At 41.0% G+C, this 24,196-nt stretch overlaps 1 protein-coding gene across 5 annotated transcripts in view; it reads right to left on the bottom strand.

Moving 5' to 3' along the window:
- CADPS (calcium dependent secretion activator) overlaps nucleotides 1–24,196 on the bottom strand; it is a 431,573-nt gene that overhangs the window by 76,195 nt on the left and 331,182 nt on the right. For 4 of the 5 annotated variants that reach the window (XM_058678713.1, XM_058678714.1, XM_058678715.1 and 1 more), the window contains 4 exons: nucleotides 19,944–20,100; nucleotides 19,011–19,152; nucleotides 6,899–7,054; nucleotides 2,716–2,863 (listed from right to left, as the gene is read on the bottom strand). In XM_058678713.1, coding sequence (XP_058534696.1) covers nucleotides 2,716–2,863; nucleotides 6,899–7,054; nucleotides 19,011–19,152; nucleotides 19,944–20,100 — 603 coding nt within the window. Of the gene's footprint in view, nucleotides 1–2,715; nucleotides 2,864–6,898; nucleotides 7,055–10,368; nucleotides 10,516–19,010; nucleotides 19,153–19,943; nucleotides 20,101–24,196 lie in introns of all 5 variants that reach the window. The other variant, XM_058678717.1, reaches the window with a different exon arrangement.

Below are 24,196 nucleotides of genomic sequence, written 5' to 3'. Positions count from 1 at the left end.
AAGTCCTCAGGCCCTGGCCACTCACATGGAGACCTGGAGGAGGCACCTGGCTGCTTCCTATCCCAGCCCTCCTGGCCATTCAGCTATTAGAGCAGTGAGGCTGCTGATGGAAATTACTTCTTCTCTCTCCATAATTACTTCTCTCCCTCTACTCTGCTTTTCAAATAAATAAATATTTCTCTCCCTCCCCCCTTTTCAAAGCAAGGGGGCTGGCATGGTGGCTTACAGGCTAACCCTCTGCCTGTGGCATTGGTGCTCTGTATGTCCATCAGTTGGTGCCCTGGCTGGTCTACTTTTGATTGAACTCCCTGCTTATCATCTGGGAAAGCAGCAAAGGATGGCTCAAGCCTTTGAGTCCCTGGACCCATGAGAGGCCCAGAAGAAACTCCTGGCTCCTGGTTTTGTATTGGCTCAGCTCCAGGCTGTTGTGGCTATTTGGGGAATGAACCAGCAGATGGAAGATCTCTTTCAGTCTGTCTTTCCTTTTCTCTCTGTAAATGTGCTTTTCAAATAAAAATAAATCTTTTAGAAAAGGAAGGACCAATGTATGTTATAACATGGATGCAATTTTGAAAACACTATGTTATATGAAACCAGCCGGACACAAAGGACCACACACTGTACTATTTCATTGATACGAAGTGTTCTAAACAGTAAATCCCTAGAGACAGAAAGGGCACTGGCAGAGGAGGGAGGGACAGAGTCATTATTAATGGGTCTCTGGTTTCTTTTTTGGAGTGATGAGGATGTACTAGAAGCACTGCTCTGTAACCTTTAAGATAGTAATTTATTTTTTGTATTTTAAAATTCTTATTATCCATGATAAGGTTTTGTAGGTATAGGGATTCCCTCCTCCACCTCCAATTCTTCCCTTGCCATTCTCTACTACCTGCCTCCCATTTTCTCCCACACTATTACCACAGTAAAGTCCTTCAGCAACAAACGACAACACAAAAGACTTGTATGTAGTATGTAAGGAACTCTTCAATATTAATAAAAAAAAGCTCCAATGGGACAAAGATTCAGGAAGAATGTGAATCCAAACATATCCTAGTGACATTCGGGGATTCTCTAACACAATGTCCTAAAAGAAGACTCTGCTTAAGCAACCGTTCAGAGTGCTCTAGAGGAGCCGGGTGAGTGGCAGAAGGGGATTGTTCCAAAATCAACATAGTTGTCAAGTCCATGTCTCCATGAACCCTTTGGAGTTCTCTTCATTTGTTTTCTGTACTGTTCTGAAGAACTGGTTGTATAGAGACAGCCTAGATAAAACTAGAACAGAGCTGTCATTTTACAGATGAGGAAACTGAGACCCAAACAGGCTATGTGATTTGTCCAACTCCACTTTGCTGCACAACCCCAGAGAGAATCCAGGTGTCTGGACACTCAACCCAGCCCTCCCCCCAGGGGGTTATGGCATATGCCTCGTACTTTGCTTTAACTGAGTCTCCAAACCAGTGATTTTCCAAGTGGGGTCATTGCAGCAGTCAGCCCCAGCTATGTCCCCAGGGAGCTGGCCAGAGGAACAAGGTGGTAGGCCACATCCTAACCCTTTCAGACCCTCCTGAAGTGAGCTTCGCTGGCCTCTGGCTGAGCCTCATGCGCGCAGGCAGACATGTGAGAACCACTGCTCTAGGTAATTTCTATGCAGCAAACGGAGCTGGGAAAGACAACAGGGCCTCTACATCTGACTCTGATGCTTAGAACGCAAGCCCAAAAAGAGGCCCGACATGAAAATCAGGCAGGAGCTGAAGCTGACGGGGTGGCAGAGGCAGCTGACGTGCAGGGGAAACGAGGTTGGGCATGATTTTGCCAGGAAGAGAATACCACCAGCCCACATTTAAAAATGGAAGGTGCTGAAGGAGAAAATAAATAACGAATAAGGAGCAAATATAATTTCGTAAAAATTCTAAGCATGTACGGCTGGTATCGAAAGATCTGATTTAGGAGCAATTTATGCCAATTGGCAACAACACAGAGTTGCCAGAAATGTTTCTGAATTAATTCTAAATTGGTATATGAATATCTAGCTGGCTTAAGGCCATTGGAGAAAAATGATCATGATAGTCTTTAATCAGGCCCAAGTTGCTGTTTCCTTCTTCTTCTTTACATTTTAAATATCGCTTTGGAATTGGAAACTTAGCTAAGGACTAAACTTTTGGTCAGGGAAGATTCACAATCAACTCAATCTAAGAAAAATTTGAAGTATGCAATTTTTTAAAAAATTCAGAATCTGTTGGCTGGGGATTGGGAGAGCAGAACGATCTAACATTATACATCCCGGATGTTATCTGATGCAAGAAAGAGCTCTCCTGGTAGCCAGATGTTCAAAGTGATAAAATGGACTGCAAATGTGAAAATGACTTGCACTTTGGCAAACACAGTCCTGTTTGAGATATCGGCCTAATAAATAAGCTCATCAAATGTCATTCAGAGTAAAGGCAGCTTACAGCATCCCTACCATCACCGCCCGCCATCCCAAAGACTCATTAAAAAAAGTGATTGCTGGCTTCCTCAACATATACCTTAGAAATTCACTTGACAAAGAGATGGCAAACAATCTTCTCTGGCTTAAATCTACAAACATTAGATTTTGTTTTTTTCAGAAACTTAGCAGGCTAGGGGAGGTGGAGGCGGAAGGAATTTGTGAAGGTTTCTTCTACACAATCAATGGGAGAAGCGGAAAAGGAAACAACTTTTTTTTCAATTTTTTACCTCTTGGCCCATTTCCATGCTGCAAAGTTTTGTTGACTGAGCTTTGGCATCAACCATCACATTAAACATGGTGCATATTGACTGCGGGACTCGAAAATCTGTTGATCGGCTGGTTTTTTGCAGCTTAACTTCAAATGCAATCCTGGTTCTATTAAAACAAAGTAGGAAAAGACCAATTCAGTGTTCAGATGGCAGCAGGTGGAGGAGACATTTTCTGAGAGGTCAGTGAAAAAGAAAATTGAAGGCTGTAGTCAGTTTCAATTGACAATGACTTCACATGTGTTCTTTTTGAAATGACTTTCCCAACTAAGGAAGGTCTATTCACAGAGACAGCCCTGCACACCCTTCCTTTTTCAGCAGTACACAGAACACCTGTACCCTGTGTATTTTTGTCTATAGTCTACATGCTATGGAGAACCCTCATTGCGGGAGAATGAATGAATGAACAAAAACCTGATTATAGCATTATAGCATATGTAAGTTCTCTCACACTGGCAACTGCCTACCTTGAATCACTTCATTACAAAAACAAAAAAGCAGTTTCTAATCTTCAAAACCTCATGGTGGGGAAAAAAAAAGATAATCTTAAATGACATTTATTGTTTCATTTCCTTTTCACTTTTGAAAGAGACTGAAGTTACAAAAGCCATCAAGCAAGTATTATATTGTTTTAAAGACCGAGAAATATTTTTGTCACTTGTTAAAGGTCACCAAAAGGAAATACATTAAGTTGTTCCCGATGGCTACTTTTGGGAAGGGGAGTGAAATCAGAAGAATAAGGCACTGAGAAATTTCAATGTCACTGCGCCACTTTGCAATAAGGACACACTGTTTTTACAATTAAGCAATATATCATATACTTAATAGACAACCACAATATGTATATACTTAATTTACAATGCAAGAAATGTGTAATAATGGAATCTTATGTAATAGAATTCTGACACAGGTAAATTATGACTCCAGCAACATGCTAACCACTCCTAGGAAAAACCTAACCTCACTGGGCTAGCTGGTAATACAGGTGTGAGATGCAGTCCTTGATCTCAGTCTTGTCAAGGAACCCATTCCTATTTTGAAGGATTTCAGAAAAGTGGGTCCCCTTAGCACACATTTTGAAAGAGAAGCACCTGGTTCGTCTGTGGCTTTACGAAATCTCCTTTGGTAAAGTGTACCTTTCCAGCATTGATCTCAATCAGGTACAGGAGATCAGGCGGCCACTGGGAAAGCACTGCTTTAAAAGGAATTGGTGGCAGTTTTCTAACAGCGCAAAGGAGGACCACACAGCTAGTGTGCGCAGGAAAGGATGCCAGCTTGCTAACACACCCTGGGTGCATGCACGGAAGCCAAGTATAATTTCTAAGGTTGGAAGCCCAGTTCTTAAGAAAAAAAAAAAACTCAAAAAAATATATCAAAAACCTCATACCCTAAAACACCCCTATAGATTATGCGATCATGTTAAAGATAAATGCATCTTGGCATGCAAAGATTCAGTGCACTCAAGTAGCTTTCTAATCATGCTGATCATTTTAAGCTATGCTGAAAATACATCATTTTCTGTGAAGAGCAGGCCTGATGGGGACTGAATTGGACAGGTCTTTGCGCTGATCCTCAGAGGCTTGTTTGCCAGTTCCGGCCCAATTTGAGAAATAGAAATGTTAAATCGCTCCCTTCCAATGAAGCACTCATGTTCTGTTTTCACAGAAGAACTGTTCATAGCCTTTGGAGTACAGGGCTGAGAAAAGAGGAAGCTAAATGCAAAATTAATATGACTGAGAGGGCTTACTGGGATGGCAAAGCCGGGAATGGAGAGGTCACGTAATGCAGCTGGCTCTCCGTGAAGGCACAGTCAGGATGCCTGGTCTCATGTCATTATGGACCTTGATAGGGAGCAGACTACAGACTGTAAATGTCTGTAACATGAACACATTCTGGTTTTTTCTTTTATTCCCCCCTTCCTCTCTCTCTTCCTTCTTTTCTTCCTTCCTTCCTTCCCTTTTTTTGGGGGGGAGGGCAATTAGACATAAAGAATGTCTCACAGACTTTTGGTATTACATGTTTACATCTATAAAACAGCATCCTTACCAGACTGTCCCAGGACAAGTATTATTCATTCTGTTTCGAAAGGGAAAACAATAGTTTTAGGCTCTTTTGATGTAGATTCTGTGGATTCAAGGACTCCAGGACTTCATGCTTTGTCTTCAGCATGTGGAGGTCCATGGATGGTCGTGCACCTGCTTTCACTGTTGTCTGCTTTTGCCCTTTCATCTCAGACTTCATCGTGAGAAAATGTCAGGGTTCAGGATCACACATCTGCGGTAGGTCACTGACACTCACGTGGGCTGAGTAGCACTAAGTGTACCACATCCACTCCCTGCCTCTTAGGAGCTCACCCGCTTCAGGTATCTGAACCAAAAATAGGATTATGGCATGTCTCTAAAATGGCTAGCCATGACATCTATCTTGCTGTTTGCTCCAAGAATTTTCCGATTTCTTACTCCCAAGGCACAGGAATTGGCTTCTCTGTAAAGGGCAAAAGTGTCTTTCTATACACCTGTGTATACTAGGAGCTAGCAATGGATTTGAATGGGACGAACCAAGGGACAACTATCATTTTGGGGAACTGCTCTGCAAGAAGTTTTCTGGTAGAATGGTTTGGGTGCTTTTACTGAAACTGATAGAGATGATGCAGAAGAAGGTAGAATGCAAAGCTTAGGAAAACATTTTGATCGTGGGCTTGAGAACTGGCTCTGCCTTTGGTTCCAGGTCTGAAAAACAGCAGGCCTCAGAATGTGAATTCCTGGGACTATCAATTTTCAGAAGGGGTGTCAAGCACTTGTCCAGGCTCTCCATAGCACTTGGAGTACCTCTGCTCATTCCTGCCAAGATACTGTTCAGTCCTCTAGGACTGTGCTGTCCTTTCCCTCTTTTAGTTTCCAGTTTTGCTGCTGTCACTTTTCTTTCCTTCATCCAAGATTCAAATGAGGAAATCAGAGCAAGACTAGGCCAACTTAGCCCCCATCACTCCACCATCACAAATGGTCCATCAACTAAACCACACAGCATCTAAAAATCTAGGGTAGCCTGTGTTGCTTGTGGCTCATGTTTTTTTTTTTTTTTTTTTTTTTAATGAGAAAACAACAACTACATAACAGTTACAAATTATAAAGAGAACTTGCTTAGAGGTTAGTTAGGATGAAGCTGAATATGTTAATTCAGTGGAACTTTTTAATCTATGTTTGACACACAGGCATAGATATTCCCTGAGGAAAGGGATGAGATCACAACATGTCAAGAACAAAACACTATGCCTGGTGGATGGGAGAAGTTCAAGCTATTTGTTATGGAGAAGATAAATACTGACCTCATTTTTTCCCCTCACTGTCCTACAGCTAACTTGTGGGAATCCAAGGGCAACATCATTCCCGATCCAATGCTATAAGTTCCAGTGATAAAACAGGCCATGGATGGGAAGACAAAATATATATTCAATGTTTCACGTTCCCATATTGACAACTGTTATTTGGAATTGAGTGGTTACTCATTTCATACATAACAGAACAAGTAACAATGCTGAAGTCCTGCCATGAACTCTGGAACTGTGTGGTTTTCTCTCTTCCAGCTGTCTACCTAAACACACACACACACACACACTCTCTCTCTCTCTCTCTCTCTCTCTCTCTCTCTCTCTCACACACACACACACACACACACACACACACACACACACACACAGAGCAAATATCTACCTGGGGTCTTTAAAAAGTTTATGTGACTGCATAGATCTTAAAAAATATTGCACAAAATAAACTCAACTTTGGATTCTATGCTTCATGAACATTTTGCAGTACCTTGTGCTAGGTTAATATTTTGTTCCACACACTGTTGACACTGGGGATGTGAAGATGAACAGCAAGGATCATGGGTCTTTTCCTCATGGACTGACAATGATGGAGAAATTGACAGCTAGATAACTTTGGGTTTGTTATAAACAGGGCAAGGCAGGGACTACAAGTGAGACACTCAGACCGCCACCTCTTTAGTTGACTTTCCCAAGCAACCACCTTCCCCGAAAGCTCCAAATTGTGGCAACTGAAAGAGTAGCCACCTACAACCTTTTTTCCTAGTTGGTGTCTCAAGGGAAAAGTGTGCAGAACCTGTCCAGCCACAGTGGCTTATTTACCTTTTAACACAAGATTCAATCATGTCACTTGCCATCAACTTCAGCCGTTGTTCTAGGTGCTTTCCAAACTCTTCTTCAGGCCAGTGCAAGTCTCGAATGAATGTCTGAAGGGCATCGAGTTTCCAGAATAGGTCTTCTGAAGTGCCTGATCCATTACTGGTAGGATGAAAATCAGAAAGCAAGAGTCAGACATCAGCTTCAGGCTCTGAAGAAAGCAACACAGAGACAACTGGGAGCTCGAGGGCTTAAGGCCAACAGGGACTTCAACATACAAAAACGACGTGAGTGGACGGTGGAGGCGGGGGCAACCTCCACCAGCAGATTTTGAGTTTTACCATACATGATTTTGTCTATTTGCTTAGTCAATTTCTCCAGACCAGCAGGGAGTCTGAAGAAACTGTACTCCCAGAGCTACTAGGAGACTGGTGTATGGTAAAAATCAGCCTTCTTTCAATAACCACATTAACGCATGTGATGATTCAGCTGAAGGCCACAAACCAGTGGGGAAAAGTAAGTCTCAACGGGTAATAACTACATGGCAGCATGCAGTTATTAAATCTCAGGGTGTCATGCATTTCCCCAGCTCCCCTCCAGGGTGGGGGCCTCCTGGAGATTGCACAAGCCTTCCAGTTTAAACAGGACAGTGCTAACAAAGTGGTGAGCGAGGACCTGCTTTTCTCTCTTGAAGAGCTGAAAGAGACCGAGGTGACTCAGATCAAGATGGGTGCATCTGCATACCTTGAAACCAAAATTCTTGTTCACGTGGCTATGATGCCAATTTTTGAAGACCAGCCTATTGCATAGGCAGCCCCAGGATGAGCGAGTCAGGGCAGGGAAGGCGAGCGGATAAGGGATCTTTGCTATGCTTTCAGGCTCAGAACCTGAGCTCTTTCACTGTTGTACCATCTTACAAAGTCCTCTGTACAGATGGGGAAATGGGTCTGGATTCCTTTCTGTCCAATGACATCTAAGGCTCTTTCAGCTGGGGCATCCAAAGAAACCCTGTGTACAGGAAGCGCTCCATTTCTTGCCCTCCTGCCCTTTCCTGGCTGGCTTTCTCTTTTGTAACAATCCCATTTGGAGCTCGGAGGGGTGGCCGCCCCCCACCCCCTTCCTCGCATACCACTAATGCTAACACGGTAATTTATAAAATGTCCAACACACCATGCATTACCACTTGTTCTGACATCGTCTATAGAAACAGATGAGTGTGGGTGTTTCTATTGTGACAGATGCCAGCTGCATTGAATTAATGCTTCAGAGAGAAATATAGCTAGTGCATAAATGCATACACAGCTACTGCAGGGTGGGGAGGGGCAAACTCCCAACATGCCGAAAGGGAGCCTATGGCCTTGGACCGACAGGGTCACGATTTAAGGACAGACCAGTCTTGAGGTCAGAACGCAGATGGATCTGACAGGAAGGAACAGGTAACATGGAAACACGTCCTTAAAATAAATGGTGGCAAAGGAGGAAACTGGAATCATGAAAAGATATAGAATCAGGCATTTCCTGGTGGGTGACTGAAACTTCAAGGCTTCTTTCTGGATACAGCCATGACCGCTGTTCAAAAGCGGTGGGGGATATGTTGTCTCCCTGGGAAAGTTCAGCCTTTCCATTACCCAGTCCTAGGCTTGGGAAAAAGAACCCCCAACTTTGTCTAGTCTAAGCCCCGTTTTGGAACTGCATGGTTTATGTTTTAAATCATTAAGTACATATGAATGCAATAATTGGTATTTATTACAACAACATTTTGACACCCATCTGGTTTCAGAGTTTCAAAAAATTCTTGTAGGGTTTTTTTTCTTTGAAGAGCTTATTATTAAGTTTTGACATGAGGAAAAGAATATTTTCTTTTTATTTTTAAGATAAACTGTTAATGTTAAGGCAATAGCACCAAGATTATTTTGATTGCTGAGCAGTTACCAAAATGTGTTCCCACTGATGCCTTAATTAATTGAACGGAGACCATTATCTGCTTTATTACAATGTCTTGATTCATATCTTTTCAAAAACAATGCCACAAAGCATGCACAGAAGAAGGCAAGAGAAGCTTTCAGATATTTTTTTTCTAATTTCAAACAGATACTACCTACTCTAACTTTGAACATAGTCATCTTAGCATGAATATGATTTGTGTTTTTTCTTTAGATGTCAATTTTGGGAGGTTGTAATTTGTCTCTATGACAGAATCAGACACATTGACCATATGAATTCACAGTGAACTTGTGAGCAATCACAGGCTTTAAAACAACATCAGACAGCTTTGGAGGGGCCAGGCAAAGTAACCATCTGAATGTCCTATTCTCTACCTGGCTTACTGCAAAAATCAAAACGCCGAGGGCCATCTTGATGTGTGCGATTTTAAGATTTCAAAATCATTACTGCCAGTTTCAGATCATTTTTTATTCCTTTGAGATAACAACACTTCCCTTTGAAAATGTGCCAATTTAATCTTTCAAGAAAAAGCTTATCTGGCCTATAATTAGCTGTGGTTTAAGAAAAGGATCAAAGGAGGGTATAGAATCGCTAAACCTTATTTCACTTATTAAATCATGCATGTGGTTCTAATTTAATTTCCCCGAGGGAGAATTTAGGGGTGCTGCATCTTCTTCTTGCTAAGGAAAAAAGGAGACCGGATTTCCTTAAACCAGAAGAAAAGATTACTCAACCTCCACACGCCTAAACTTTTGGCTATGAGGATGTGGTCCAGCTTCAAGCACACTTCCCCATGTAAGCCTGACATTCATGTGGACGAATGTCAAGCGTAACTCTTTATACAGACCAAAGATGATATGGTTACTTCTCATTTAATGACTTGTTGTTTGAATCTTGCATGCTCAAGATGTAGGGGCCTTCTTGTTACCTAGATTTTAACACTCCATATTGTATCTTTCCTGTAACATTTACATTACTAAGGTCTATCCATTCAGTACTTTTCATTTAGTCCAGAACATACTGTTACTATACACAGCTATTTGCTGACACCAGAAATATGCTTATGGTTTAAACAGTCTCCAAGATTTTTTAATTTTTATTTTTAAAATCCTCAGCCTCTGGTTGGGTATACTTTCTTCCTCAAATTGTACTAGGCCAGTAATGATTGGCCAGCCCATCCAAGAGGTTTCTTGGACTATTTTTGGATGACTAGTTCCTAAAATCATGTCACCTGCATTGAAAAAAGGGAAGGAAAGAATAGAATCCCTTTTTGCAAAAGAACTCTGGAATTGAAACATAGTCCTGAAGCAGTCAGTGGGCGTAAGACAAATTGTTAGTGCTGTATATATAGCAAACGTCTTACAAACACGATGCATGCCAGAAATAAACAATATTGTCTCTGTATGATCAGCAAAATATGTCTAATTATCCATCTCCATCTCTGTTATATAGGATGTATAGAAATAAACAATACATATCCATGCCAAGATCACTTAAATTTAAATTAGATCTAATGTGAACTGAATACACACTCAGCATCATATATAGCAGCCATCCATGACGGTGCCGAAAAAGTAGGCATTTGTGGGATGCCTAGAGGAATATTAACTGGTAGATTTGGTACTTTGGGAAGGTTCACATTGGGTAGGTTCACATTGGGTAGGTTACTGGTTAAACTCCTGTGGAAGAAAACAGACAGAAAGAAAAAAATACCATCACAGTGACAATGCAGATGTGGCAGAGGCACACAACAGCTGTAAATCAATCAGCTAAGATCACAGCAAGACAACAGCAAACACTCAAGCGACACACTCGAGAAAGCAGCTTACGGACGGGGAGCTGTGAGGTGACTCTGGATTCAGAAAGAAATGGCAATAGCTCATGAAAAACAGTAACCACAGTGTGATTTGAAAGTGTGGACACTTATGGAATGCCACTATATGGTGATCTCATTGTGTACATGACTTTGGGAGGGGCCTCTAGTCTCTATGCTCATTTCTCCCTAAGGATTAAAACTTTTCTTGACTAAGAACTTAAAGTTCCTGGAATTCTTGACAGAGAATTCTGTCAAGGGAACTTGAAGGGAGTTGCTGTGAAGTACCTGGGAGTGGAGTACATTGATTTTTCTTGACTTCAAGTTATTGCTGTAGATGTGTATTTCTTAAATCAGATATTAGATATACAATTGAATAGGAAGTTCACCTGCTTGGATACATGATAATGGTGATGTAAAAGCTGAATTCTTTTAAAATTTTTACTTATTTATTTGGGAGGCAGGAGAGAAGCAGAGAAAGAGAGAAAGAGAGAGAGAGAGAGAGAGAGAGAGAGAGAGAGAGAGAGAGAAAATACCCACTGTTCATTTTCCCCACATGCTTGCAATGGCTGCTGGGGCTAGACAGGGGTCAAAGACAGGAGCAGGGGATTATCTGGGTTTCTGATGTGGACAGTGGGAAAATAGTTACTCTAGCCATGACTGCTGCCTCCCAGGAGCTGCAGAATCAAAAAGCTGGAGCAAGGAGCCAGAATTGGGAATTGAACCTGATATTCCAAAATAAGACACAGGCATCGTAATGGCTGAGGCTAACCACCAGCCATACCAAAAATGTGAATTCTTTCTAACTACTATTTCTGAAGACAGGGGAATATGCAACATAGTATTAGAATAGATGCTGAAAATGTAGAAGTCATACCAACAGGAATAGCTTTAAATAATTTTATAATGCATATAATGCAAGTCCAAACGAAAATGGAGAGATGTTTACCTACAGAAATAATACCCAATGGGGCAAAAAATTTGCTCTTATACTTAACTACCTGACCAAAATTAGGTATAAAATGTGGCCTCATGTCAGAATGGCTGCTTTTGGAATTGGAACAGAGGTATGAAGAAAGCAAACAGGGCCTTGCAGGATACTGGTATGCTCCATTTATTGGTTGCAGTGACTGGGGAAGGCAAGTATGTTCAGTTCATCCCAATTAATCAAGCTATGTGATATACTGTAAACAAGTTTAAAAAAGTAAAAAATGAATGAAATGTTAAAAATTTTACCTTGGATTGACCTTTTGTTTCTGAATAGAGATTGATTAATGGATGCAATAGAAGAGAAATGAATGGGTTTTTAGGAGCAAAGAGAGAAAAAAAATCAAACAAAATACAAATCCCAACTCAAACCAACTATGTTTCTATGGAGGGTCTATGTCATTTGCTGCTCCACACGTTGGCACTGAGTAACTCGTAGTGGCATTTTCAGGGTGCTTCTTCCAGCCAAAGTCACTGGCACATAGAGCCCAGCCTCACTCTGCAGCTGAGAGGCACCTTCCTATTTAAGTGGAGTTGACAGCATTTTGGCAAAGGAGTTGAGGTTCCTGTTTTGGAGCTTGCAAGAACAGTAAGTTTTGCCAAAGCAGTTCTGCCCAGGGGCAAGCTGCATTTAACTCACAGGACTCCTGCACAGGTTAGAGCTGCCTCTGGGCTTGCTGGTGAGGAAAACTTTCTGCTAAGTCAGATGTCTTGGACCTTGCAGTAATTGAACACCTTTCTCTCTCTGGAAACATGCTACCTTTTAGTGATGGCAAAACAGTCCTGACTTGAAAACTGAAAAACCTAGAATGTAGAACCACCAAACTGGCCTCATGTTCTTTCTAGAAAAACAGATTTCCCACAGAATTTTCTTTGCACTTCACAGTCAGGGAAACTAGTGTTCATTTATCTCCCTGGGAGTCAAGGGGTTAGAAGATGAGCTCAAAAGAACATTGAAGTAGAAGAGGGAATGGGACTTTTCCTTCCACCTGTGTCTTTCTGACTGAGGAATGTGCCTTTGAATTCAGTTGCTGGTGGTCCTCAGTCTGAAACAATGCCATGTAGCAAAACCATTGGTGATTTCCACTGAGACATGTGTACGCCTATAGAAGCAAATGTGATCGTTAAATGATACACACACTGAATAATGATCAAGGAATTAGAAGATCTTAAAGACGGCAGCCTGGAAAGTTAAAATGTCAATTCTGAGCAAATTAGAAGTAGCTAGGAATGAATAACATATAAATGTATGCAAAAGCAACATAATTTAAACGTATTAGCGGATGGTGGTACACAAATTAGAAGCGAGCTTCATTTTGCACTCCAAAGTTTAAAAGATATTCATATTAATCAAAACATATTGTATCTGTGAAATATGACATTTTTTGCTGGACGAATGCGCTGGGCTCATAGAGTAACATTTTGTTCATTTGACATATTACAAGGGTCTACTTTTGAAAGGATGAAACATGCTTGATATTTCTGCTTTCTGCAAAGTAATACAGTGCATTTCTAATGTTACTAATATTTCATTTGGATATTAATAACATATGGAAAACCAAACAGGCAATTCCAAGTGGAGTTGACAGCACTTTGGCAAAGGAGTTGAGGTTCTTCATTAACATACATGTGAAAAAGGGGAAATTTTCTAGTAGCTCATACAACTGCTTATCAGGCTCCTGAGCTGTAGATGGTTGTGATTATTTTAGAGTGGGACCTTTAGCAACTACCTGGACTAGTGCGTTATGTTCCTTTGTGAAAGTCATCATGACTTGTCTCTGGATAGTTCAAGTGTGAATGATAATCCTAAGAACTGATTATTGGAAAGGCAGGTTTACACAGAGGAGAGACAGAAAGATCTTATGTCCACTGGCTCCCACTCCCCAACTAGTTGCAATGGCTGGAATTGAGCTAATTGGAAGCCAGGAGCTTCTTCTGAGTCTCCCACCAAGGTGCAGGGTCCCAGGACTTTGGGCCATCCTTTACTGCTTTTCCAAACCTGGATGGGAGCTGGATGGGAACTGCAGCAGCCTAGATATGAACTTGAACCCATATGGGATCCCAGCGTGGTTCAAGGTGAAGATTTAGCCACTGAGCCATTGCACCGGGCTCTGATATATGTTAAAATGAGATTCTTAGGCCTGGGCCTTGTGGGACAGTGGTCTAAGCTGCCACTTGGGATGACTGCTTCCATATGACAATGACTGTAACCATGTCCCACATCTGCTTTTTGGGCTAGTTTCCTGCTAATGTGCCTGGGAAGCAGCAGGGAATGGCTCAAGTAATTGGATCTCTCACATTCACATGGGAGACCTGGATTGGGTTCCTGCCTTTAGTCTGGCCCCTCCTGGCTGTTGTAGGCATTTGGGGGAAATGAACCAGTGAACAGAATCAATCTCTTTCCTTACCCTGCCCCCCGCTTTAACTCTCCATCACCCTGTACCTTGAACAGATACAAAATCTTACAGAAAAACTAGACTCTTTCTTTTGGAAATTCTGCTAAAAAAGAGTAGCTCTTATTTAGCTCATATCTCTGGGGCATTGAAGTAAAAAATTCTCATCTTTCTCTCTCACATGTATGAAACCTATAGCCACGAGTGTGCCATGATTTCTACTGACAGAAATGACTGCAGTTGGAGCTGTCTCTTACTTTCTAGAATTAATTCTCACTAAGACACTGTCATTATGCAGCAGGGATACAGTTCTATCTTTTTTGAAGAAGACTGCTTCAGACTCACGGATGGGGTTAAAATCAATATACAGAACCCTTTCTACTTATACATATAAAAACTATTTATTTGAGAAACAAAGAGTCACACAGACAGCTCCCATCTACTGATTCACTTGTCAAATGCTACTTAATAGGCCTGGGCCAACCTGTAGCCAGGAGCCTGGAATTCCGTCTCGATCTTCCACGCACATGGCAGGGACCCATCATCTGCTGCCTAACAGGGTGTGCAGTAGCAGGGAAGATGGTGGGGGCTGGGAGAGAATGGAGCTGGGAATTGTTCCCGGGTACTCCGAAATGGGTTATGTGTGTCCCAAACAGTAGCTTAACTGCTGTGCCCTGCCTTCTACTTTTGATTCACTTGCTCCATGAGTATACACGGTACGTTTTGGCTATGCCTAATGCTCTGGACACTAAAGCCCCTCTCAGTTGTTCTCAGGATCTACCACTGCCTACCACAGGGAACAGGCTGTCTTCCAGTATTTTAGGGCAATATTTCTTAACCTTTTATCTTTTTCCTCTCTCTCTTTAGCTTTATTTTTCATAAAAATGTTATACTACAGATCAAACATATATCTTATATATTATAAATAATTTATGCTGTACACATAAAACAGTCATTTACAAAATCATCTCCTACTCAGTTTTCACCAACTTGGAGGCTGAAAAGCTTCTGTTGCGAATGAATCACCTAGAGAATAAAGTTTCAAATTACATGGATTTTAGACCTTGCCCTTCCAAGCCTCTCTCCTTCCTTATAGCTTTCTCCTTTAAATGTAACTGCTATTCCACAGCAAACATTTTCTGTTCTCTCTGCACATCCTGTTTCCCTGACTCTCATTCCATTTTTGCACAGGATCTTTCTAGTGTCTCAACCCTTTTGGAAATCACTCTCCAAGCTACTTCCTCCACGATCTTTCAGTAGAGTTCATTCTGCTCTACTCTAGGCTCTCACAACTCTTCCCTACATTATCTGTACACTGTTACGTATTTTCTTCATGTGTGTTGCTCAGATGTAACTACACTGAAATATGCAAGTGAGGGAATATGTGGTTTTTTTCTCATTCTCAAAGTTTCCTTTCTCTGTCTTTGTAATTGTCAACCTGTATGGGTTCCCCAATAATAAACATACAAGTCAATCAGTTAGGTATTTATGGAGCTCCTGTTATTTACCAGACTCTGTTTTAGGTGCTCAACAACCCTTGTTGTACAAAGGTTGTCTCAAGAAGGTCAACTGAGGGAGGCTCTTCATTCAGAAAATCTGGTGGCCAAATATGACTCAGCAAGTTATTGACAGAGTCAGGAGCCATGACCCAAAGTCCAATAATAGCTTGATACTGGACCACTGACATGTTGTGAATGGGCTTATTTTCACTGAGACACTGGTAACTTTGACAATCTGGAAAAGGATTACCAGTTAAAAAATACATTTCATGTACATATTTCAGGCAGACAGAGAAACATACATTTTGAGAAGCAGGAGACCAAGATTTTCCAGTGTGCATATACCAAGAAGGAGGATGGTGAGCAACCTGTCTGAGGGTAAGACAGTTCCAAAGAGTCAACTACAAGAGGGTTATGGGTCCCAGGTTTTATTGGCACCTCAAACATGTCTTTGGGAGGCTGATTCTCTCTAAGTGCTTGGAAGCTCTATGACATTTCCTCCAGTGGGGAGAATTCGCAACTGTGACTGCTCTGGCTCAACAGCAGTGCAGCTAGCGCCTCCTTTTTTCTCTTTATAGACCTAGAAGACTGTCCATGGAGAGGTAGAAAAACGTCCTGGCTAATTTCCTCTTTCTGTCAAAGAACCTCAATTGTACCAGGTCCAAATGATTCCACTTTTTCTTTTTTAAAGGATCATATTTCGAAATAAAGACCATAAAGAATAAAGAACCTTTAAAAGCATTTTTTAAGCAACCTCAAAGCACATAGTAGCATTTTATTGTCAGAGGGCTATTTTTCTTTAACCTTGTGAGTACTAGTTATTTGGAAGTAAGCCTTACAATGCAGTTCTCATTTTACCTATAATCAGGTGCCTGTAACCATGACCTCTGAAACGTGGGAAAATAGAACTAGCAGAGAGCAGCAACTGTCTGAAAGGACGGGGCATGTACTCATGTGTATTGAGGATCATGAGGCAAAAATGGAAAGAATGGAGCAAGTTAAATACTTCGACGTAAGCTAGTCCCTTACCTTGCTGACTACTACAAAAAGATCATCCCTGACTTGGGAAAACAATGCAAAAGGAAAAAACTCTCAGCTTCTGTCCAACCCTCTGTCAAGTGGTCAGCTGCAAGTTCACTCTTTGTCTTCACATGGTAGGTAGCACAGAGAGCTACATCCCCTTGAGCATACACACATATCCCCAAATGCATTTTACCCTCCATTTTATGCCACCCTGAAGTGCTGTCCCATGGCATCCATACTTTGTTTACAAATCAGTTAATAAAATATGTGTGGTTTAAAAGAATTTTAATTTAGCTTATGTTTTAGTTGGCACTTTTAAATACCACCACATACTCTGAAAGGCATGTACTATTTAGCATGAATTGAACAAACTGTAATCATAATCACTAACCCACAGCACAATTTTGGACAGCAAAAAAAGCAAAGTATAAAACACGCATATATGCATTCACAGAATTCTCAGGATATTATTCACAATTATTATTCCTTTACACATTCAGATCTATAAATGATCAAGTGTTCCAAATATGTTGTTTAATCAGGAAAAGAAATTCCCAACAAAACATTCCTAGGAGAAGACTTCTAATTGTGAAAGTGTTCTTTATTTTGGCTTCTGATACTATTAAGGATATTTCATGGTTCCAGGGGACTAGCAGTCACATGCTTGTCTGCTAAAGACTTCACAGATTATAAAAACCATTTTAGTGACATTACCTAGTAGCTTTACAATACTCAATCACTGGGTGTGCGCATTTTAAAAAATCATGTTTGCTAATAAACATACACATTCATTGAAATTCAGAACACACGGCCCCTAACAGAAGTATCCAAGGAATTATTTCCTCTTAAGTGTGTTGGTGATGGTAGCCTTCATATTTAAGCCCAATTCAGTAAAGGCTATTTCAAGACCAGTGCTATTTTCAGAATGTTTCTGTTAACTTATGTTAACCTTCTTTTCATAGCTGTTCTCCCAAGCACATGGGTCTTGCTTATACACTGCAGACTAAAGAAATAAAAATAGAGTCCACCATCAGAACTTTACTTTCAAAGGATGCACTTTTATCTTCTTGGTTAAAAGTCAGCAAGGCCATATTAAGGAACCAGAGTTTGGATTTTTTTTTTTGGTTCTTGCAAGTGATGAGTTATGGCCTGTTAACCTGTTGTGGGGTGAATCAAGAAACTTTTCAACATGGAAGGGGCAGAGAAAGCTGCTTTATGTTCATTTATTGAGTCTTACATAGTGTAGCTTTAAAGGAAGAGCTTCAATTCAATTCAATTCAATTCAATTCAATTCAATTCAATTCAATTCAATTCAATTTCAAGAAAACAGACTAAAAAGAGAGCACAAGTGAAGGCTTCCAAATTGAGGAACAGCCTCTTGCTGTTGGTTCTGGGGTTCCTGAAAGCATGCTTGTATCTGTCTCCAGTTCATTCCATCCTGGCTGCTGCATCCCAACAATATAAAGGATTGGAGGACACAACATAAAAAAACCCAACATGACCTTTCCTGGAGGCTTTCCTGGAGCTTTCCCACACATACGACAGAACCCTGTCCATATGGGAGCCCCTGTGTCTCCAGAAACGGAGTCCGGGATGGACTCTATAGCTTTGTGTCACAGCCTGCTTCCTCAGTGGGATGCAAACATGGCACCGAATCTTACCAAACATTTTTCAAATAGGACCTAAGATTCATCAGGCAGCTGTGGAAACTGACAAATGCACAACCTGCAGGATCTCCCATAACTTAATCCTGTAGGAGACACAGGATTACACACTGTACTCAGATACCTTTGGGACCCTCTGAGAGGAGCAGAGTTAAACAAAATTCTGACATATAGACTCTGCCAGCAAACAAGAGTGTGGATGGACAAGTGGGGAATGTCCTATTTCCTAAAGGTATTTGGACAGAGTGTCTCAAAGATCCTGAACAAGGCATGGGAAATTTTGGCCCTGTTTGGTAAATGAAGTTTTATTGGAACATGGTCACCACATTTATTATTTTCTGTGCTATGACTTGTTGTTTGGGCTGAAACAGCAGAACTAAAAAGTAGTAACAGAAATAATGTGGCTTAGAAGCCTAAATATTTACTGCCCAGCCTTTTACAGCAAACAGTTGCTGATTACCTCTGCCTAGAATCTTAAACAACAAAACACGACTTCTTAGCGGTAACACTTTTGGAATAAGACACACAGTGTATATCACAGCCAAATTTATATTCCTCATTCCTTACTTATCTTGTGTAATAACACAAAGGATTCATTTCTTGAACCTCTTCCATCCCTTCCCACCTCCATCATCTGGTCAAGGAATCTCTGGGCACCACAGAAGGAATTAGATATGGTGTTTGCTCTCTGTCCACACTAACAATGAAAGCCATATGCCACCATCAATCCATTTCTATATGACTCTCCAGGCATTTATACCCAAACTCCGATAGTATCAAAAGAGGTGTTCTTACTTGACTGGTTCCCATGACTCCCGCTCAAAGCCCCTGTGAATGGACTGTGCAATTGAGGATTCCATCAAATCCACATATCTAACAACAAGTGGGGCAAACAGGTCTTGCAGGTGTTTGTGGAATTTTCCATTGCACAAATTATCTAGAATAGATAAGCAAAAGCTTGGTAAGAACCCACAGTTGCTTTATCAGCATACAACATACACACAGATGCACCAACGTCTTGTGCATTAAGTACACTGCTTGTAAGGAAGTTAAAAGAAGAAGAAAAAAAAAATACATGAACAGTACTGAAGCCCAAGCTTACATCTGTGTGGGAGGAGAAAGGGAATTCAAAAACCCTTGATCCATTTGTATCACTATTCTAAAAGGAAACACAATCATGCTTCTTTAAAAAGCAACGAGAAACAGCTATCCACACCATTCTGCATGTTTTTCTTACACCCACTCTCCTTCTTCCCATTAAGTTGCCAGGAAGAAAGAACATTCTGGACACCCTCTCCTCCTCCTTTATTCTTGCCAGGGAGGAAGATCTATCTCATAGCTATTGCTGCTACATGATACCCTGACATATTTCAGGTGCTATTTAGCCAGAAACTTTTTTTTCATTTAGAAAGTATTTTTGGACAAAACTGCAAAGTGTGAAGAGGTTAAGCTAATTAATTTGTTTAAGAGAAAACAGAATATAAGAAACAGACACCTCTTCCCACAGTGTTCTGGGGTTCTTGTGTTTATTTAGGAGAAGGTTTTCCAGCAACCGAACAGTCTGGAAGAAAAGGAGTACCTATGTGTTTTTGTTGCTTTGCTTTTGTTTTTTAGTAAGAGTAGAATCCAAGAGAGTTATGTCCAGCCTGTAGCCTGCCTGGGGTAAAGGTGTCTTAGCAGCCTGCTCATCTGCACCTGATTTAGTAGACAGTCCAAGGAGATACATACAGTCAGTACGGAGAAAATCATTCAGCAGCTGAAACAGTGGAAAACTGTCCCACGTGTCTGGGGGCTGCACCTCTAACGCTGCATCCATGTCCACCGCAAAGAGCGACAGGAATGTCTCCGCATGCTCCACCATTAAGTCTGACCACCACGCGAAGGCCTTTGAAATGTGGCAGAAAAACAACAGACAAAGAGTGGGTGAGCATCTTAGACCTAAGACGGTAACTCCAGCCCTCCCTGGTCAAGACTAATTGTGCATCCAGCAGGGTTTGGTCATCTTATTGTAAAGAGAACAGCATTTTGGATACAATTGGGCCTCTTGGTATCCAAGGCAGGGCTTTTCAGGATTCCAGGCTTGGTGGAGAGGGCCTTTATTCTGGCCTGGAGGCCAGAGGATGCCGCTGTTTGAAACGATAGATGTGAATTTTCTGTTCAATTTACAATAACTCCGTGTTTTGGTCATGCTCCTTGTCACTGTTGTTGGCTAGTTCTTGCTCTAACGTATCAGAATTTGGGAGTTTCTTCACTGCGTTTATGGGTTTTCTGCTGGTCTAACTTGAAAATTTGTAATTGGTATTCACTTCGATCTACGTATCTGGGGTGTATGTAATTGTGGTCTGCACACAAGCTCAGGAACACACATCTCCCTACACAGTGCTGACTCCTGTTTCCTGTTAAGTCAGAGGAAATCGCTGGTATAGCTGTCACCAAGCTTTTGAGTCAGAATCTTGTCTTTAAGTGGGGAGCCTTCGTTTTTATGCATCTGGTCTGAAGGAAAGATCAGGCTTAGGCGAGGAAACACTGTGTAGAATCAGGGCTTGCTTTTCTAGGGGTTGGACACATATGTACATTGAAAACCAAAAAATATCAGTGAAGTAACTCATTTTCATGCACGTGGGCCTTTGGAAATCATTGTGCAGGGTCTCGGGGCGGCATTCACATCAGACCAGGCCAGATGTGAATGCAATACAAAGGCATGCATGCATGTGGACTAATCATTTCTGGCAGGAGCATGCAGAATGAGTGGCGGTGCCAACAGGCCCTGTTTGGCTGAATTCAAAGACAGCAGAAAAACAAAAACAAATCAATCGCCAGCCCTTTCTTGTCCCCTGCCACCCCGCTCAAGGCCATAAGGTATTTATGCTGGAAACACTTTCCGGAGCATTCACCAAAAAAACATGGGAAGGCATCTGAAAACATGAAAGATGATTATGGAAAGAATTCCATAATGGAAGGGTTTGTTCAATGGCCAAGCTCTTCTGTGCTCTATTAGTCTTCTGAGGGATATTCTAACAGCCACAGGGAGGCAGAATAGGGGTCTGCCTCTTTTCTTTCATGAGATTTCACTTTACTTACTTCTCCTTTATCAACATGTGGCTGGTTTGCAAATTAAATGGAAAAAATTAAGTCACGGATCATTCTGCGAGGTTGGCTTGGCTGGAAATAGACACCTGCTGTTTCCATCCTAATTCACAGTAAAACCTCACTGATTCAGAGTGATAGGAGACATGCTAGTCTGTCAACCAAAATGCCTACATTATTGGGATTTCTAAAAGGAGATATCATTTAATTGTTATCAGATGCAATCTACAATTGGGCACTTTAGCTTGATTAGCTTCTAATAATTGTAGAGAAGCTGACATACCAATTCAAGTAATAGAGATAGAACAGTTAATTTTACGGGTTCTAGGATAGAAATAGGCACTGGATTACCCTAACATATAAGGAGAGCCTCCAGAATTTTCCAATAAACATGTTAAAGATTTTACTTTGGCCAAATGAAATGAACCCCCCAACTGCAATCATATTACAACAGATTCCAACTATAGGAGTCTAAACCAGTGAGGTTTTATTGTAGTTTTTTCACTGGAGAATGAGAGCCCTGGGGTTTGTTTTCTCACTACTTGGTTAAATCCAAGAGAGGAATAAATCCTCTATTCCATCCCCAGCACTTTTCAAGCCTCCCAGATTTTAAATAAAGACCATTTAAATATTGGGACTTGCCACAGTCCCCTCCCCACCTCCTCTTTCCATATTGAGGATTGACTTCCATCAATCCTGATTCAGGGTATCAGTAAACTTCACAAACACATGCCAATACTTGTTCTTTACCTATTCAATAAACTTTAAATCTTCAAGGTAAATAAGAGAAACAAACAAAAACCCCAGCTTCTGGGAAGACTAAGTTGCCTTCCCACACAACATTTTGCTTTCAGAAGACAGAAAAAAAAACCCCACAAAAATAAAACACTAACTCTAATCCCTGAAGTTATAAATTTGTTCATCCAAACCCATACTTGTATTTTTGCCAGCATTCATATTTAAAATTTACAAACTAGAGACCAAAGAATTACCGCGTCTACCATTTGCAGAGACCTGAGCCCCACATTGTAAGGTAATATATGTCAACAACCACACACACAGGCAGTCTCACAAGGAACTTCTATTGTGACAGACACTACTGAAGACTGTAGTAAAGCAAGAGAATTACAGTTTTTGTGGCTGCAGAAGAGGTGAGGACCACAGTTCTTTTTGTACATCCCAGATAATTCCTTTCAGAATCTTAAAGTCAAACCTGATTCTGAGCAGTAGAAAAAAGATTCTAACAAGGGGAATGACAATCAAAAAATGAAAATATAACGCCAATTGAAGGAACAGAATCTATATCACTGGAATAGACAAGGTCAGGCTTAAAAATGCATATTTATTTAATGTTTGCATAGACAGGCACATGAGCTAACTCACAACTTCCATGGGCAGTTAAATTCTCTATAAACATTTTCCAATGATTGTGAGGAGTTACATTTTGGCTTCTAAATACTTACCCAGGGCTTTTTGTTATTCAGAGACAAGGCTGAGTGCTTAGGGGATACAGCCTGCTACACTGAACACACATGTACTCTGCACACAAACTAACATGTATATATGTACCCCTTTGTCTACTACAATACATATATACATATACATACATATACATAGAGAGAGATTGGGAAAGTGAAACAATACATAAAGGCATAATTCATATGTGTGTACGTATGTATGTGTAAGTAAATGAAGCTGAAATTAAGAGCGCAATGTGACAACAGCTACTCTACAATGCCTGTGTGGATAACATATGAAGTATTCTTCGCTGGTGTCAATTTTTTTCCCTTGGAATGTTTAGTGACTTTATGATGGAATTTAAAATGGCTTTAATGACTGTTTATGTTTCAGGGGAGGAATTCTATTCACCATTTGCACTTGTGTCATGACATCAAACAGTATGGGCACACAGCCACGATCCATGTCTTGGAGTTAGTAATTGTTTTAAAAAGAGTTTATTGGGCTTGGTGTGGTAGCCTAGTGGCTAAATATTCGCCTTGCATATGCTGGGATCCCACATGGGCACCTGTTTGTGTACTGGCTGCTCCTCTTCGCTTCTAGCTCCCTGTTTGTGGCCTGGGAAAGCAGCAAAGATATCCCACAGCCTTGGGACACTGCACTGGCGAGGGAGACCTGGAGGAGGTTCCTGATTCCTTGCTTCCGATTGGCTCAACTCTGGCCATTGCGGCCACTTTGGGGAGTGAACCAATGGAAGGAAGACCTTTCTTTCTGTTCTCCTTCTCTCAGTATATCTGCCTTTCCAATAAAAAAAATAGAATAAATCTTTTTTAAAAAGCTTATTTATCACTCAAACAATGTGGCACTGAATACTTGCCAGTAAGAAAAAAAAATCTTCTCATGTAGGAAGAAAAACTTCATCTTTAGTGGGCAGGGTCAATTGTAGCTGTTCTTCAGGACGCTGGGTCCAATCTGCCTAGGAGGCATGCTGCCATCACTTGGGCAGCTTCTATTCTCACCAATGCTTAGCGCCCTCCAGGAGACTGCCCTTAACTGAGCTGGCACAAGACCTGGAGGTCAGACATCTCAAGATCCACCCAGGTTATTACAATCAGAAAAGAAAATGGAGGACATGTGGGGGTGCATTTCTGGATTATTCCACCAACAATAACCTATTTTTTCAACATTTTCTGGCTGTCTCTTCATTATTTCCTGTTCTTCCTTATGATGAGACAGTCAAAGCATTTGTTTTTTTTAGCAATTTGTTCCTAGAAACACCACAGCTAGGATTTACTGAATGTTTACTATATGCCAGGTCTAACATCAGATGCTTTCCTTAATATGATCATTGATAATTCCCTCTGATTTATAGAAAAAAGAGTTCAGTCATTTTGTCAAGGTTACAAAATAAAGGAGAGGGAAACCAAAAATTCAAA

Source organism: Ochotona princeps, chromosome 21, assembly GCF_030435755.1.
Source record: "Ochotona princeps isolate mOchPri1 chromosome 21, mOchPri1.hap1, whole genome shotgun sequence".
Lineage (NCBI taxonomy): Eukaryota > Metazoa > Chordata > Mammalia > Lagomorpha > Ochotonidae > Ochotona > Ochotona princeps.
The sequence above is the reverse complement of the archived record's forward strand: the minus strand, read 5'-3'. Positions and strand labels throughout refer to the sequence as shown.